At 36.4% G+C, this 18,559-nt stretch overlaps 1 protein-coding gene across 2 annotated transcripts in view; it reads right to left on the bottom strand.

The window, feature by feature from the left end:
* Positions 1-2,316: 2,316 nt before the first annotated feature.
* LOC149532625 (uncharacterized) overlaps positions 2,317-18,559 on the bottom strand; it is a 43,546-nt gene continuing 27,303 nt past the window's right edge. The window contains exons 5-6 of one of the 2 annotated variants that reach the window (XM_089804275.1): positions 3,268-3,370; positions 2,317-3,030 (exon numbers count right to left, since the gene is read on the bottom strand). In XM_089804275.1, coding sequence (XP_089660401.1) covers positions 2,897-3,030; positions 3,268-3,370 — 237 coding nt within the window. In that variant the 3' untranslated portion in view covers positions 2,317-2,896. Of the gene's footprint in view, positions 3,371-18,559 lie in introns of both variants that reach the window. The other variant, XM_089804274.1, reaches the window with a different exon arrangement.

The raw sequence follows: 18,559 nt of genomic DNA on the forward strand, positions 1-18,559 counted from the left end.
TGTTATCCATAGTTATTGTTTGATTGTAGTCAAATAAGTGTTTTTGTTCAAAATTGGTTGTTGCCCATTTGAGTGTATTTGTGAGTCAAGAAATTGTTATCTTGAGGGGATATTGTCACTCATGAGTTCGTGTGGAGTTGAACATTCTTTTTTGTTGGGAAGTGAATGTGTGTTTTTTGTAAGAGTGTAATTAGACAATGTTGATCTCTTGTCAATTAGAGCACTAACAAGATTGTACCAATTATTGGTGAATAGTCAAACCTTGCAAGTAGAAGTTGCTTGTGACGAAGGGATTGTTGATCAATTTAAGATCTAACCAACTCAATCTCTATTTTATGTCCGATAAGACCAAAAACATAAGGTGTTAAACATATCAAGAACCTTGTGACATTGTTCCAATTGAGGTTGTTTGATGACATAGCCTAAAACCCCTTGTGTAAATGACCTATCAAAGAAGGTTTCCCTAATCCACCAATGGTGTTTAGTGGTTGAAAACAATTGTTGAGAAGTAGTTTCCCCTTCAAAAACTCTATAGGTGAATGTTTTTACAAAACAAAGATGAAGGATGCCAAGTTGTCAACTTGATGTGTCTAAATCATTTTTACCTTTGCATCAGAGACTCCAAAAACTTGACCCGCACAAGATTCCTTGGAAATCAAGTTCTTTTTTTAATCTTATTGAGTTCTTGTTAAGTCTCAAGTTGAGCCAGCCTTGCCTGAGTCTAGGAACTATGATCTAAAATCCTCGATTGCTTAAGGAATGTCAAGTAGAAAACAGTAAGGCAGTTGTATAAGATTATCTCTTCCACACATGACAACTTATCGAATAAAAAAGATCTTATAATGCAAAATAGAAAAGCATCTTAGAAAATTTAGGATTTATTGCAACTACATAGGTAATCAATGCAACGTCATGCTTGAAAGATTTTAAAACTAAAACAAGTGTTTCCTATGAATCCCAATACCTTGATAAATATGGAAAACTTTAAATTTTTTAATGAATTCTATTATTACGTCATGCTCTCAAATAAAAGAAATTTAGCAAACAAATTTTTAACACTATCAATACCATAACAATGATACATTTATATGGGGATGACCTTGTGGTGTAGTGGTAAAGCAGTACTGGGGTACATTGGGACACTGGGAAGAGTTTCCGGGATGCAAGGAAAATGGGCCTCATTTTCGAGACGGTTGAGGGACGGCAGGGGGCCAGCGGCAAGGGGAGGATGGAGAAGGGAGGGGTGTTGTATAGTACACACATAGAACTTGAAATGTTTGTTAAGAAATGATTTTTCAGTAGAATATAGCAAATTAAAATATTTAAACATAGCAAAATTGCAACATGAGCTAGAACTCTTGAACATTCAACATAGTAAGATATTACATACCCAATAGTAACATTCAAAATTCAAAATGCAAATAAAAATTTAGGTACCAATCCCAGTCCCAGCATGGTTGCGTAATGGCAGATGTGGGGGTACTTGGGTACTCAAGCACCCGGTACGGGGACGTCTTGGGGACAGGTACTTCGAGGTTTGGGAGGGGGGTGCGAGTACCTATGTTACACTGGTAAAGTGGTTGCATTATTAATGATGTAACCAAGGTTCAAATACCTGCTTGGCCCAAGCGATGTTAATGTTGGTAGGGCCCACCTTCAAGGACATGCTGGTGGAAATGGAAGGACACAGTGTTGATGCTGATGGATTGGAGTACGTGCAAAGAGATGGAGACTACAATGTTCATGTCGAAGGAGATGAAGGATACAATGTTAATGTCTATGGACAGAACTAGGACCAACAATGGCAGACCCTCACGGGGCTAGGGGTGCTCACGGACACTATGCCAGACCCACGTTGGGAATATGCTGCTCATGTCCCTCAGGCTCGGAGTCCCTGCTGGGCTTCCGTGCCCACAAATCTGGGCTGTTGGATTCGGCAATAAGGTCCCCTAGATTGTGGCCTCACTGGCAATTGGAACAGGCTAAAAATCCATGTCACCTGATCAAAAATAAAAATAGTAATACATTTGTACAATAAATTTAAAATTCAACAGTACTTCATGATCATAGTTACCGAGTCACTAGATTCTACCAAAATGTTTTCCTTGATTGGAGAGAGTGAACATCCTATTAGTTTATCTGATAACAGGCTGCACAGCAAAGGGATCATAGAAAAACAATAATGCAAATTCCAATGTGAAAGCTGAATTATCAACATTCTAATCAGTATAGCAGACGAGTAGCACCATAATGTGTTAACAAAGAAACCAACAACATCCTGATGCATAAGAAGCTATCTATCTATCTATCTATATATAAGGAACAAAATAATTATTAAAAAAGCTTCGCCTAAAAAGTTAAATTCATTCTGGAATAGAAATAATTCCTACTAATTCCAGGCATACATCAATCCCTACAAGTTCGCTCATTTACCCAGCCAAGTAGGCAACTCAAGTGCTTTGCAAATACATGAAGAGCCTCCAGTAGTTTCTTTGGTTGTCATATATGTTGCATTAACTGTATTCTAGGAAAATGTTGGCTGCGAAGGTACATTGTATGCAATACCAAAACTGCATTATTATCCAGAAATACAGCAGATGAACTAGATAGCAGCATCTGGATGTATAGAAATGCAATGATTGAGTAAATCTGCAGGAAACTCACATTAATTGTTACTAGGACAAAGTTAATTTCAGCCCCTCAGCTAAAAGCAATATTATCCATCTTCTATCTATATAAATAGTGAAAATGCAAGGCAACTGGCATGCATGACCACTACAAAATGAAAGATTATGCAGTGCTAGCATTCCACCATACACCAGTACTGTTGGATTGGAAGGATTGCATTTGGCAAATGAATAGTGATATTGAAGAAACATTTCTCTTCCCTTGTGATCTAGAGACTAGAGTCCTTGTCAGCATTCTCCTTTGTATTTCTCCCAAGATCATCATCACCCTTATATTTTGATGTGATATCTTGACCTGTAGCTTGAACTTCTGGAATATGTGAAGGATTCATTTCTGCTCGACCTGTGAATGAAAGAATCTGATTCTCAGAATTGTTGACCTGATCATTATAACTACCATATACTTCCAGTGATTTAGACGTGTTGCTCTTCCTACTTAACTGGGACATTGATGCCCTATTATCATACTCATGATGGACATCTGAAGTTTCATTTTCCTGAACACTGTCTTTCCTATTAATATTTGTTTTCGGGCCTTTCAAATGTGATCCTTTTGTTTCAGAATAACCTTGACTATCACCTGGATTCTCTTCACCATGAACAAAATTACGCTGAGTCTCTTGCTGCAACCTTCCAACAGTTCCTAGAGTTAATAAGAGTTCCAGCTGTTTTTGTTGCTGTTCCTGCAAATCACTCAGAGTAAGAAGTTTCAAGGAGTTAAGAGGTCAGAAATTTAAAAGACTACTATTGCTCTTGCCTGCTAAATCTTTGCCTCTGAATAAATTTCCTATTCCATAATAAGGAATAGATGCCACCAAAGCTATCTCATACTTGACTTAATTAACCACATGCACACCGAAAAGGGACTACAAGAAATTTCCCAAATTAAACCATGAACACTACAAAAACTCCAATAAGCTAAAAAAACTTTCTGAAAATTCACCAGATAGTAAAATACTAATATAGTGAAAATACATTTGACATAATTGGGTAAAAGAGTGACCTCAAAAGGGTTGCCTGTGTGCTTGTTATGTGGAGTACATAAAAATAGATAATAATTACAGATGTGGGAGCTACTAGTGCATAGAGGCCTCATCATAGTTCAGTGAAAATCTATAAGGTGATTGGGTTATTAGACTATATGATGTGCATAATGCACATTTGATCCAAAATTTACATAAAACACGGGGCAAAAGCAAGGGTAGCTCATTGAGATTGCCAATTGTTTTGTTTCCAACATTGACATTCATCAAGTTTAGAAATCTTGAATTCATCATATTGGAATTCTATCTGCTGTAAGTTCAAATTCTAACATTTGATTGATCAAAATGTTACTCAATTTGACCTCCTGAAAAGTATTTAACTGTAATTCTGCAGCTTTGACTGTTGAATTTCTACAAAGTAGTTTGACTAAGGCCAGCATCAGAGCTTCCAATTTGATCGAGGGACACTGACTGTCTAGTTAACCCCATTGAGATATATTACTTCCTGTGCAGTTATTTGTAGAAGACTATTCACTTTTTGTACAAAATTAATCATGTGCTTGCTGGATCAAGAAAGGGACATTTGTTTTTCATGAAATGAAAATGCCCATGAGAGTAAAGCTAAGTTTCACAGGGTTCTGAGGACAGCGATGGCAGGGTGGTGGGATATGTTTCTGGTATGGAGGTACTTTTGGATATGCTCAGGGATGGCAGGGGACGACTGCTTAAAAATAAGGAAGTTTTTTTTTATCAATAAAAATAAGGAAGTTTTTAAAATAGAGGAATTTCAAATGCTTATGTCATTACACCAGAGTTGCTGGAAACTCCTCTGTCCCTCCTTGGGCATGTGTATCCCTGTATCCAATTTGGAAACATATCCAATACTACTCAGATACACCTCGAATATTGTACCCATGTCTGCCTAATAAACTTGATTTTCCAACCGAACCAAATACTATGGGATTTGCTTTTTTTTAAAGATTTGATGTAGATCTTCCCTTTAATGTTTAAAAAAAAAATATTAGAGCAATTTTTTTTTATAAAAAAATAGTATTAAAAAAAGCCTCCACTGGATGAGAAAGACAAATAAAATGTTTTTTCTATTTCAGCAACCCGTTTTTGGGTTATCTTCTAATGCAACTCTACTGTGTTTACAAATTGTAAAGCATTAAATTAACTTAGAAATATTTATGTAGCATTGATGTGTCAATATTACTTTTGAAGTAATGAAAATCTCCTACAATAACTTAGAAAACTATGTTAAATATATGTATATGCATTATTTATTACTGTTGTGTCCAGCCGTATCCATATTGGGTGTCTAAATTAATGGCTGTATCTGTACCCAATACCGTTTTCGTATTTGTATCCGTATCTGTATCTGTGCAACTTTGCATTACACTGATAAAGCATTCATCAGAGACAATGTAGAAGTTTTATACATATCATCGGACTTGAATTGAGATTACAGATAAACTTGTCAAACAAATTATGAAAATTCAAATGCTTTCGTTTTAAATGAGCATACATATTATATATGAAAATAGGGTAAATTTGAAAGCCATACCCACCCCCCCGTACCATCCTCGGTACATGAACTGGGGTACCAATATAGGGGTGCATCCATGTGTAGCACAGGAGAAAAGTGATTTGTTAAACCTACAAATGCCCATCTGCTACTCAGGTGATTGTTTGAAGTCCATCAGTACCAATGAGTGTCCACTTAGGAGATTGGTTATATCGCACATGAATACGAGTGTCCAGTTATTGGATATATCATATAAACCATAAAGGCCCATGAATCTTTGAAAACCTGGAACCCACTCTAGATGGATAATCATAAAACCCATGAAGGCCCGTGGCCGTGAGTCTTTAATAAATATTCCGTAACACAATGGCAATCAAAAATCAGGAAAATGTTGTCTACTGTAGAAGAATGACGAATTGCATAGAATAAATTGTATTGTGTGAAGTTTATGTACTATTTTAATGTGATCTATATGTGGCTGAGTGATAGAGACAGTTGATCAGATTCTCAGAGTCCCAAAGTAGTGATGGCTTATGGGCATGAACTTCAAGGGGTACTCGCGAAATAAATGACTCAATGATGCTCTCTCTCATATCTTGTTATTCAGTGTAAGTGCATGTAGGATGCTTTTTAACAAGCTCTCTCCTCATTTATCCTCATTTATCCTCATTCATCACAAATCCTGTAATCCACAGACAATTTTGTACCAAAATCTGGGAGTCAAGTTAAATCAGCTTGATATCATGGAAGAACTTGAGGATAGCCATGGCAAAAGCCAGATAGCATGTACTCACGGTCCTGAATGAAAGCCAGAAATACCGAGAGGGGGAGGGGGTGAATCAGTGTTTCAGCAGTTTAATACATTTTAAAACACAAAGCTAAACAGAAAAGACATGGAAGACAGAAGATATATCTCATGGAAACCCTTTTGGGTAGAAACCACAGTACACTAACTCCAACAAAAATGGGCTTCAACCTGACATTGGAGGCTACAACTTCATACAGTGACAGGAAACATAAGTTCATAAAGCAACCAATCCTTGAGCTCAATGCTTTATCAGTTTTAATAAAGCTCACAGTCATACCACACACGCAGCTCTGTCAACACACACCTACAGCAGAGAAAAAGATTTTTCTTTTCAACCTGAGAAACATCTAACTCCCAAAACGTTCTCTGCTTTCAAACACACATGCCTGCGGATTATCTGCTATTGTAATGTCGACATCCCTTCAGATTCTTAGATCCATTACATCTGCACTGTTCTATCTCTTCTCATCAAGTATCTTTAAGTAATCCAAAAGATTTGACATATGAATCTTTTTCACTCCCAGCACAACACCCTTCTTGCATACACACAATTTTTGCTCATTACTCAGGCTCTAACTGCATAACTTCATCATTCCTAATGTCGGTACAATACACACAAATCTTTTTCATCACCATCACAGAGTAGTTCTTTAAGAAAACTTAACTTCCGATGCACTTCACACAAAAAATCATTCTCAGTTCCTCAAAGAACTGTTGCTCTCATTGCCAGTCACCCGAACCTTCGAAAATGGCACACTCTGATCAGAGGAATCTCTTCTGAGTTTTATAACATCAGGTACTTATAATGCTTCTGCAGGTAACGCTTACAAGGAGTAATATTCTGAGCGGGGCACATCCATTCATATCAGCATCCCTCTATCTTAATTTCGGTGTCAGTTTTTTATTTCCGTGCAGGTCCAAAACTTCATATTGTTAATAATGTTAACCTGATCACCTACAGGTCGTACAGACCGTAAATGTTCTTCTCAGTATAATATATCTCTAAATTAGCATTTTATATATGACTCCAAGGGCCGGCAACTTCTCAGGAAACAAGATTATAATGTTTAACCAAACTAACAATTAGTTTATTAAGTGCTATTGATTATGTCTTCATGAATCGCCAACAAGGAAGGAGTTTGATTAGTGCTCATTTAGGAAGGGTTACGTCCCTCTAAGGGTCATATCCTTTAGGAAGGATATATTAGTAGGTTGTAAATGCAGATTATAGGACACACAGTTACAGCAGTCTACTCCTTAAAGCATCTTATATCCTGCGATTTATATCTGAGTTTCTCCGTCACAATAAAAGGGTTAAATATTCAATATTGTATATGCATTATAATAAGCACTGATTTCATCAATATTCATAGTACTTAGAAGATCATTCTCAGCATATAAGACTCAATTAAAAGTCTGATTAAAAGATAAGGATTTAGCAGAAATTTTACATGGTATCAGAGATCTGGTAATCGAACCTAGGCTTTGCTAAATTTCAATAATCAGACTTTGTACAGATCAAGTAACAATCTTCTATCTTCCATGACTTACACAATTAGACTCAAGGACAGGTTTGATGGGAAAGAGCACTTTGAAGCCTGGAAGTTCAGAATCAAGATGATTCTTGAAGAGAACAATGTAAAAAAATTCATTGATGGAGCATCCAAACAACCCCCAGTTGAACCTCACAAATCTATCTGGAGCAGAGGAAATAGAAAAGCTATTCAAATCATCGTGGATGGAATTAAAAATGATATTGTACCTATGCTTACAAAACATCAAACTTCCTTTGATATGATGAATGCATTACGAAATGCCTATGAAGTAAACAATGCAACCAGGGTTCTTGCACTAAAAAGGCAATTGAATCACATTCAGATAAAGAAAGGAGAATCGATAAGTTCTTACTTCTTAAGAGTTGGCGGCATTAGAGATGAACTATCAAGCATAGGAAACATCATTAGTGACACAAAATTAACACTTATAGCTATAGATGGATTGCCACATTCATGGGAGACATTCGCACAAGGAATAAGTGCCAAAGATCAGCTTTCAGACTTTAACTGACTCAAGAATGATTGTCTTCAAGAGGAATCTAGAAAACTAAAAAAAGGAGGGAAACCAAAAGTAGAAGATGAAGAACTTCTCATTCTTAATACAAACTCCTATAAAGGCAAGAAGAAGCATTTCAAGAAGAAAAAGGGAAATCAAAAGAATGGAAAGCCCAAGAAAGATCTATCTAAAATAAAGTGTTTCAAATGTGAAAAATTTGGACACTATAGATCTAACTGTCCTGAAAATTCCAAACAACAGGTAAATTGTACAAATGTCATCAGAGAAGAAGATACTAATGATCCTGAGAACTGTGTTTTGTATTCCTCTCTATCAAATGAAATTTCAAATAAAGCATGGGTAATTGATAGTGGATCTTCTAGACATATAATGGGATACAAAGAAACTCTAGATTCTTTATCAAAGAAGGTTAACGGTGAAGGTACCATTGGTGATAACTTAGCACACTCCGTTGAACGAATTGAAAATTGTACTTTGAAACTAAAATCAGGAAATACTCCTCTTCTTAAAGGTGTACTCTATGTACCAGGGATTAAAAGAAACCTAATCTCAATTACAGTACTTAAAGATGATGGACACAATGTTGCATTCGTGGATGGCAAAGTATTAACTTGGGCTAAGAACTCTTCCATCAAGAAAGCAAAGTTAATTGGTCAAAGAAAGGGATATCAAACCCTTGGAAGATGATCCCTCAATCGCATTTTTGATAATTTCGAACAGAATTCTGTATTTAGAAGATGTTGGAAGCTATACTAGGAGCAAGTATGGATCTATAGAAGGAAACATAGCTAGAGAATTTGACTTCATATACAATCAAGACATGAGTTTCAAAGATGGATATGAATACCTAGAGCAGAATGACCTAGTCAAGTACTTATTTTCCCATGAGTGATAAAGAGGAATGAACCAAGATCATATTGAGTAGAATTCACGATGGAAAGTTTTGGTTAGGTGGCAATGTGATAGAAATTTCAGCTAACCTCACCCACGAAGTCACTAGCCTAAGCAATGAAGGTTCTGTGCCTGTTAACAAGAAGAACGTAAAGACAATTGTGTTAGAAAACACCAAGTCTAAATATAATGGAAGAGGAATTGTGATAAGCAAAATCAAACAACATGATGTAAGGTTTGTCAACAGAATCATGGCATCAAAGATATGTTCAAATTCTAGAGGTGATATGGCAACAGCTTTCATTCATGCAACCTATATGATGTGTGTCGACAAAACCAAAGTGAACTTGTGTGAAATATTGAGAGTGCAGTTAGTTGAAAACCTGGAGAGGATAAATAAAACCTAGAAACAGTCAGTTCAAGTTCCAATCATTAATAACATACATGGTTTTCCACCTGATAAAGAGATTTCCATTCATTCCTATATCTGAGTTGATGAACAGTGATAAGTGTACTATGGAGAAAATAACAGATTTGCACAAGAGGCACCCTATCGAGAAGATTGAGAGCAGTACAGACCTGAAAAAGAAGACATTCCAAACTGAGATGAAGCAGAGATACAAAATCCTACCATTTGTAGTCAACAAATACAAAAATGAAATATGTTTTATGGTTGACATTGATTTCACTTACATAGAAGCTATTGAACCCAGAATGGTGTCTATTGAACCTCTTGGGTATGAAGTTGCAGAAACAAAGATTGAAAGATATGTGGAAGTTATTCTTAAGTCTGATAGAGATGAGAGTTTGATAGATTTGGCACCTATGATGAGTTAATGCAGCTGACTTATCAAGCAAAGCTTCGGAAGTCTGCTAAGAAGAAGGTAGAGGCAACCATGAAAAAGATCATGGAGGATGCATAGATGACACCTGAAGAATCTTCAGCAGTAAGGCCAACAGTGGCAGGTATGAGAAAGAGTGGACAAGAGGGTATAATGTTTGTGACTCTTACCTCACATTCTGATCTATCTAACCTTCCATATCCCCCCCTTCCGTCTGCTCCGAGCTGTCTCATTCACCTCTCAATAACAATTGGTTTTAGCTACACTCATTCGTTTAGATTCGCTACTTGGCCTGTCGGCTATCACTCTTGCACAATCGAGAAAGCTTGGAAGTTGAAAGGGGTACGGGAGCTTAAAGAATATAATAATAGGGCTCCTACTGATCACGAAGCTCCTAAAATCTAGGAGATAATACTCCATACGTGGCTTCTGGGGCGGGCAATCCCTACTTTCTATAGGCAATTCCTATCATTTATCTTCTTTAGCACCTCTATCTACTCTAGTACCAGTTTCCCCTACTATTCTAAAGGGCAGGGTGGTGCATGCATAGGGAATATCTTTTTCCTTTCGAAGAGTAGGGCCATGCTCACTAGCAACAACAGGACCCTCACCAGCAGATACTTTGACAGAAGGTATAATTGTAGTAGAATCTCTGGCTAAAGCATCAGGTATACCTTATGCAGTGGTTTCACGAGTACAACCACAGGGCACACCAATCATTCCCTCCGTTGGCCCATCCATTCAGCAAGTAAGTGAAGAAGAGGTAAGTGTTGTGGAAGTTAAGAGGAAGTCTGCTCGATTGGCAGAACTAAAGCAAGAACCAGCAGAGACTCCAAAACAGAAGAAAGTAAAACAAATAGCAGCTGGGCCTGGTAAAAGGCAAAAAGTCTTGATGACCTTTGAAGAGAAGAAGAAATGAGAGGACAAATTGATGTCCCTGAAGACACTGAACAAGAAAAGAAAGAGAAAAACCAACCAAGAAAGTGCGAGAAAAGGAAGGCAGGCATGGAAGCCTAAGGTAGACAGATTGAACAGTGCAATCGTTGATGATGAAGTTCGAAGACATACAAGGATAGATTCCTAAAAATATGTATGACAGATTAGTTAATAGAAAGAACAGAGTACAGGAAGATCAAAAAGAAAATGATCAGAAAGTTATGCATAGTAGACAGTGAAGAGCATTTGGGATATATGTTGAAGAGTCTTGAACCTTATCTAAGGAACAAGACAAGAACAACACTAATCATGGGAGGAAACTCTGAGGAAATAAATAAGGAGACTAAGCAAGCAATAGTACAGATGATGAAGGATCTTAAAACTTCTAGCCCTTAGAGCACAACAACAACAACATCATTATCAGCAGCTCCACAGGTGACTATAGATGTGGACGCCATGCAGATAAATAGCAGAAATGTCACAGTTGATACCACAGAGGATCCTTTTAAGGATAATGGAGAAAATGTTGACAATTTGATAGGTCATACAAGCTCTGATGAAGAGAAAATGGAGAAGGAGAAAAAGAAAGAGAATGAAGAAGAAGAAAAGAAAAAGGAAGAAGAAAGAATAAAGGTAGAAGAAGAAAAAAAAAGGAAGAAGGAAAATAGAAGAAGAAAAGAAGATAGAAGAAGAAAAGAAAAAGGAAGAAGAAAGAAGGAAAACAGAAGAAGAAAAGAAGATGGAAGAAGAAAAGGAGGAGGAAGAAAGAAGAGAAGAGGAAGAAAAAAAGAGAAAGAAGGAAGAAGAAGAAAAGAAAAAGAAAGAGGATGAAGAAAAATCCAACAGGCAAACAAAGGCAAGCGAACCTAGTGCCTCAAGGTCGCCACTTGAATCTACATTGGCGGATTTGTCAAGAAATAAGTTAGATGATGATGATCAAGTTGAATTGATATCATCGCTAAGCAAGATTATTGAGAAAAACAAAAAGGAAAAAAGTCTTCAAAGCTCATTAATGCATTAATGGAAGTGACAGAGAAACTGCAAAGCATTGTATCTGAAAAAGTGACTGAATTAGAACCACAGGATAGAGAAAAAGTAGTGATCAGGGCTTTTGATACTAAATTTACACAATTATCAGAAGTGGCAACCACAAAGGCACAAACTCTGCATGATGCAAAGATGTTTAGAAAAGTCTGTGAAAACATCAGAGGAGATCTGAAAAATCTTGATGAGAGAATCAAGTAACTGAAGAGATGTTTAGCAAAAGGAAAAGAAGTGTATGTTAAATGTGCCCTGTCACACATATTTATTGAGGATATCTCAGTTGACCTGAATGTTAAATTGGAAGAGTTAAAGACTCTTATGAATGAACTGCAAAATCCTGCAGTGCAGATTGTGAACTCGGAAAGCAGAATCAGCAAGATACATGATGAAATTGGGCTATTAGAGCTAAAGAAGGAAAGAATATTGAATAGATTTTCACTGTTAAGGGAGCATCTTACTCTAAAAATTGATCTTGTGCAGAGACAATTGGATGAATGCCTATCAGCCAAGGCATCTTATGAAAAGTTTGCATACACTAACTTGGAGGCAGTAGAGACAGCCTCATATGCACTATGTGCATTACTCAGCATATCAGATGCAGTAAAGGACAAATGGGATACGGAGTTTTCCATTTTGAAGACCAACTTTGCTGATTGCATCTCGCAGAAAACATCATTACAATTTTGACTTGTATATAGTTTTTGACACCTTTGTCATTGATGTCAAAGGGGGAGAGATATAAGGAAAATTGTATGTACATGTAAGTGGGAGTAAAAATTGTAAACAAGTGAAAGATTATAATTAAAGGGGGAGTTATATTATAACTAGAAGATATAAGGAAAAGATGGTATAAATAATGATGATCCACAAATTTGAAAATTTTGTAATGGCCGTGTAACAAATGTTACAAGTTTTGAAATTTAGAAATTTTAAAGTTTTGGGACTTGGCCAATTTTCTCATATGTTGCCATCAATGCCAAAGGGGGAGATTGTTGGCAATTTGGCTAGGTTAGACAGTATGATGTTGTCATTTATGGCAACACATATTCAGCATGAAGTAAGCAAAATGTGAGGATACAATTTTGACAGATAAACATAGAAAATTGTCCAAGTATTACTCAGTTTTCCTATCAGCAAAGGTAAAGATTTGATTGGCGAGCTTCACTGAGAGATTATCAGCACGTGCAAACTTAAGTACAGATAGAGTAGAGTTTGTTGATCATGCATGTAAGTGCACCAAGTTGTACGATTAGTACAAACAAAGATATAGTGTCTTGCAGTGATAGTATTGAGTCGAGTGAACAGGGTAAAAGACATGGAATCAAATATTTTATATTAAGGAATTATTTTGTTTATCAAAATAATTACTTGATTTATTAGAGATGGCATCCTAGATGTTACCCCTAAGTTAGCAAAAGTTAATTTTGTATTTTGGTGAGTATGTAAAGGTATGAAGGCTGACAGTGCAGATTATTATGCAATAACAGGGTATAAAGAAAAAGTTTTGAATGCGAAGTTAAGTGTGGCTTTTGCGATGAGTATGCTATTGTTTTGAGATGTGAAATTCTTATGTTTGATCAGAGCAGTGCAAATATATGATCAGTTTTGTGAAGAGCAGCAAAGTCAAATCAGATATTGAAGATATCAGCAGCAGTAGGAAGTTTATGTATTTATCTCTTGTATTGAAGAATATTATTGTATATTGCATGCTTGGGCAGTGGGTTCATCTTGCATACTTTGTGTAATTCTAATAACAACTCCTAACAAGGTTGAAGCTTCTAACAAGGTCTAGTCCTCTAACACGGACCGAGACACTATACAGATGTAATAGACTCCTAACAGGGTCAATATCCTTCACAAGATACTTTTGATTAGTGGATCATTTTGTGAGTACCATACCCACCGAGGTTTGTCCCTTGGCTAGGGTTTCCTTAGATAACAAAATATGGTGTTATGTGTTGCATTATTTTATAGTTGTGTTTACTGTTCAGCATAATCAATTTACTTTCATATGCAACTTATAAGTTTGTTAATGATATCCATAATTGGGCAAAAGTTTGTGAAATGCTGATTCACCCCCACCACCCCCTCAGTATTTCCTATTTCTAACAACATTTGTATTGTTGAACTTAATCAAAAATATATGGCAGAATGGAAGTACAATATCTGATTTGCAACCTTTCTTTCTTGCATTTGTAATATTATTGCTCAGTATAGCATGTTTATCTATGCATGATTCTGGAATTAGCAAAATATCCATTAGTGTCATCACCATGCACTCAGAGAGTTGAGTTTTGTACTCGGTTGGGTGGCATGCGGAGTGCGTGTAGGTGATGTGCGGGGTGCAAGTGGCATGCAGACATGTTAATATGTGGAGTGTGTGTGGGTGGCGTACAGAGTACATACGGTGTATGGAGTGCGTGTCAATGGCATGCAACGTAACATGTGCATAGTGCCTATGGGTAGCATGTTGTGTGTAGTGTGAGCAAGTGGCCAACATAGTGCAATGTGTGTCATGCAAGTGTGTGCACGTGACAGGGTAGAAGTGCTAACTGGTACAGTGGAAGTGTGTTGTCAAGTACAATGAAAGTGTCTGTATTGTTGATGTTAGAGAATTGTAGCTTCGGTCAAATTATTCTAAACGATGAAATCAAATGAATAAGTGGCCTATCAGCCTTAAGCATTTGATCTTTATCATTTTTTATATACTGATTTGATTATTTGCTATGATTATGGTTATCATAATGCATGATCAATAATTAGTAAATTAATAATCACGTATGTACATATGTATGTATGTATGTATGCATGTATGTCTGTATGCATGTATGTATGGATGTATGTATGAATGCATGCATGCATGTATTGCATGTATGTATGTATGTATGTACATGATTGGGTTAATATAATAATCATTAATCATGTTATGCATCAATAACGAGTATCGATATCAATATCACAGAAAACATATTGATTTATTAATGATCATTAAAGAGTTGTTAACATGGATAAGTCTTTGTTATGAGAACATGTCTCTACAAGAGACATCTCCCCTCATACTACTATATACGCTAGACCAAAACCAATATCTTGTAATGTAAAAAAATTGATGAGTACAGAGCAAAACAAGTATTCAGCCCTTCGATTATTCCTATCTCAGTAACATCAAGATACAACAGATCAATGTTGTTTCATAGCGGATTGATATTAATAAACTTATTATCGTGAATTGAAAACAGCAATCATTGGAAGCCATCAAGCTGTGTAAGTTTCAATCATTGGTGAGATATATGCATCTGCAAACAGCAAACAGCAAACAGAATTAAAATTCTCTATATATAAATCTGATCAAAACTTAACAGTTGAGTTGTGTCGTTTGGTGCGTTACAGTGGTATCAGAGTTGTTGATCTTGCCATCCTATTGGGAGAATCATGGCATCAAGTGATGGATTAGAAGATGTGTTGAGGGAGAGGAGAGAAACACATTGGTGATACACTCAAGTACATGGAATATGGAAGAATGGAGGGCGACATGTCACATACATTGGACCAATAGAAGACTGATGATGTCGATTTTCCCTCCCAAGATCGAGCAACTAGAAATGCAGCCCCTCACTTTGGCTGAGTCACTAAAGAAAATCAAGCAGGATTTGGTTGATGGTGGATGGCAAACGAACATCTCTCAAGGACTACATAGACCTCCAAATGAAATATCCATCGTTTGGGAGTAATAGAGACTACAACAAGCTGAGACACAAGATTGACAATGAGGATAATAGGCTACATGGCACCAAGGTATAAAGAGGATAAAGACATGCTCTCAAATCCACTTCAACAATAGGTGGATATGGACAAAGAAAGAACCAACAATTGTCCCTTTAATAGGGGTCACCCAAATCTTCAAGACAGCCATAAAGGTACTGAAGATGTTTGCACAAATTTTGTCGAGCCAATACTAGTCAATCAACTTGATGGAAATGCGGGCTCTATTAGTGATCCTTTGAATGAGTGGGCCCTACTAGTCGTTGATTAGCCTCATGGAGATGCAAACATTATGGATGATCCGTTGCAAGAACAATCTCTACAGTTGGTTGAATATGGAGTTAACCCTTTAGTTGAGCATGAGACGCACCTAATTGAAATCTCCATATGAGTACTTTCATCATGGGAAGAACAAATTGCACTTGACCTTTGAGATTCCAAACCATCATTTTTGGAAAGTGATTAATTGCCATGATAGCATGATAGCTTGGGATCCGGGCATTGGCGTGTTTCATGATTGGCTTCAATGGGATTCTGATGACTTGAGGCATGACAATTCTTGTATCAAAGTAGAGCAGAAGAGGCTTGATTGATATTTACTCTTCTCACCTACATCTAGGTACATATACATGGTCACTGTTGGCTCCTGATTTAACAATGATTTTAAATACCTTTTACAATGTCAGAAAACCTAGGAATTAGCTAAAGACCATAATGAGTATTCTGAAAGGCAAAATAAAAGGACCAACTAACAAGACTATGAAGTCTTCTCCACTTTGAACTCTGCAAGATTCAGGCAAGTTTACCTTAGGGATTCACTCTTATTTACTTTAAAATCAATGTTCTCAACATGAAATCTAGAAATAGCAGATGATTTAGCCTTTTTCTTCTAATTCAATGGCAACAGAGAGATGATAACTAGCTATTTTACCAAATCTTAAATCCCATGAATCAAGTGTAGGCTGAAATTTTAGATTTGAACAAGAGATCATAAAAAGAATTGAGTGATAAATATTTTCTGCACTATGTAAGACATCCCAATTAGATCAACTTATGAGGATGGCCAATGCCTTATCCGTTGGACTACAACTTAAAAGGATCATACACCTACTTTTGTATCTTATCCTTACACTTTGTGCAAAGATTATCAGTATTCATTTCCAGATCTCATACTAATCATATCTTTACTGAAAACTACAGTGTTCTTTCAATTTATATTAAGCATTTACATAATCCCTTAGATTATTAGCAAAATCAAATTGAAATATAATTCAAAATGAATTACAACTGAAACTCAATAATCTTTTCTATTAAATTTCAGAGAACAAAATAGAAATAAGACAAGAGACAAGCTATGGGATGAACAATCAGCTTCCTGTATTTTGCATTTTCTTTGAGATTGTATACAATTAGGTCACTATCCCTATCAAAACATAACACCAATAGATCAACAATTATTTTCTTTTCATATTCAATTATGGAATAGATTTACAATATGCATGGACCGACTCAGAATTTACAAAATACTCATATAACCAAAGAAACTTGGACCCTCCTCTAACCTTGAGAACTCACTTATATAGTGTCAATTGCAACAAGCTTCAGGCCTAGAGGGAAACGGACAGTTGTCCTTAAGACAAAAAGGTTAAAAAAGGGCAAAATTGTTACTATCAAAAATTGCACAAGAAGAAACAAAACTGGTGGTCTTTTGCTTCGTAATAGAATGGTCTCTTATTGGCCGCTTTGTGGTGGGGCCAATTTAGTTTTGGTAGTTTCTTGTTCATCCACTGTAACTGATGATTGATTTTCTTCCTTTTGTTGTTCCTCAAGCTGGGGGGCCATTTTCTCCTCTATTGCGCCTAGCTCTAACACTTGGGTGTCCGTTGCAATCTCTTGATCATTCTCCACATTATCAGTCTGCACAGCTTGATCAAATGTTGCAATTGGTTGATATTTTTCTCTATCATCAGTCTGAACAACTTGATCAACTAACTGCATCTCCTCCATGGTTGTTGCTTTATCTATGAACCCTTCTTGAGAAGCCACCTGTAATAACTATGTAACTGAAGAATAATCTACCATCCACTTGTTGAGAATTGTGTCATCTAGCCAATTGAAGTTCATTAATTCTCTCTCTCTTTTAAATATCCTTCCCCAATTTCTTTAATTCAACAAAGTCTTGTGTGAAGGAATAAAAAAATAACTGGGCTTGAACAATTTCTTTTGTGGTCCTTGCAAACCAAATATAATTCTCTTTATTTACCACTTTATTCATTCTAATGCGCATTGGTTCTTTCAATTGATTCCCCCATTCCTCCTTATCCTTTATACAACCTAGACCTTTTAATGCATGGGGAAAAAGATCAAAAATTATACTAAGATACTTGGAGAAACAAATTTTCAGTCTTCTCTGCAGCATATCTCTTTTATGGTCAAAAACCAGTAAGTTACTAGCTTGATCATATGTTTTTTCCACTTGATCATCATAATTGTTAATGACATAAAAAACACAGAGCAGTGATGGCATCACCTCTACTAATCCATTTATTCAAAATTTGTCTCAAGGTGGCTTCATTGCTATTCAATTCTTTCCACATGTCAACCAACCTAGACAACTCCAAATGGAACAAGGGCCAATTAACTCTATCTACTAGAAACAAAATTGCATCTCTTATTCCATCCTCATGTTGGATTCCCAATTCTATCTGCAGTTCCCAAAGTTTTGTTTTCTCTTCTTCACCTACTTCTTCTACAGTTGTACTTCCTTGATGTTGAGGTATATCAGGAATTTCAACTATGGGTCCAATGGATGGTGGAGGAGCTGGGGAAGAACCAATCAAAAGTTGGCATGATTCTTCTCCTATTTTCCTTTTGCCCTGCTGCTTTTGGAAGTTTGAGATAATCTTCTCCATCCCATTTATTCTTCTGCCCCTCTCATCATATTCTTTAAGAACTTTCTCAAATATTAAGTTCAAGAAATTTGTTCTCGTCTTTAGCAGCTACTA

This window comes from Cupressus sempervirens, chromosome 10, assembly GCF_028749045.1.
Source record: "Cupressus sempervirens isolate cs-2001-9-10 chromosome 10, ASM2874904v1, whole genome shotgun sequence".
In the NCBI taxonomy this organism is placed as follows: Eukaryota; Viridiplantae; Streptophyta; class Pinopsida; order Cupressales; family Cupressaceae; genus Cupressus; species Cupressus sempervirens.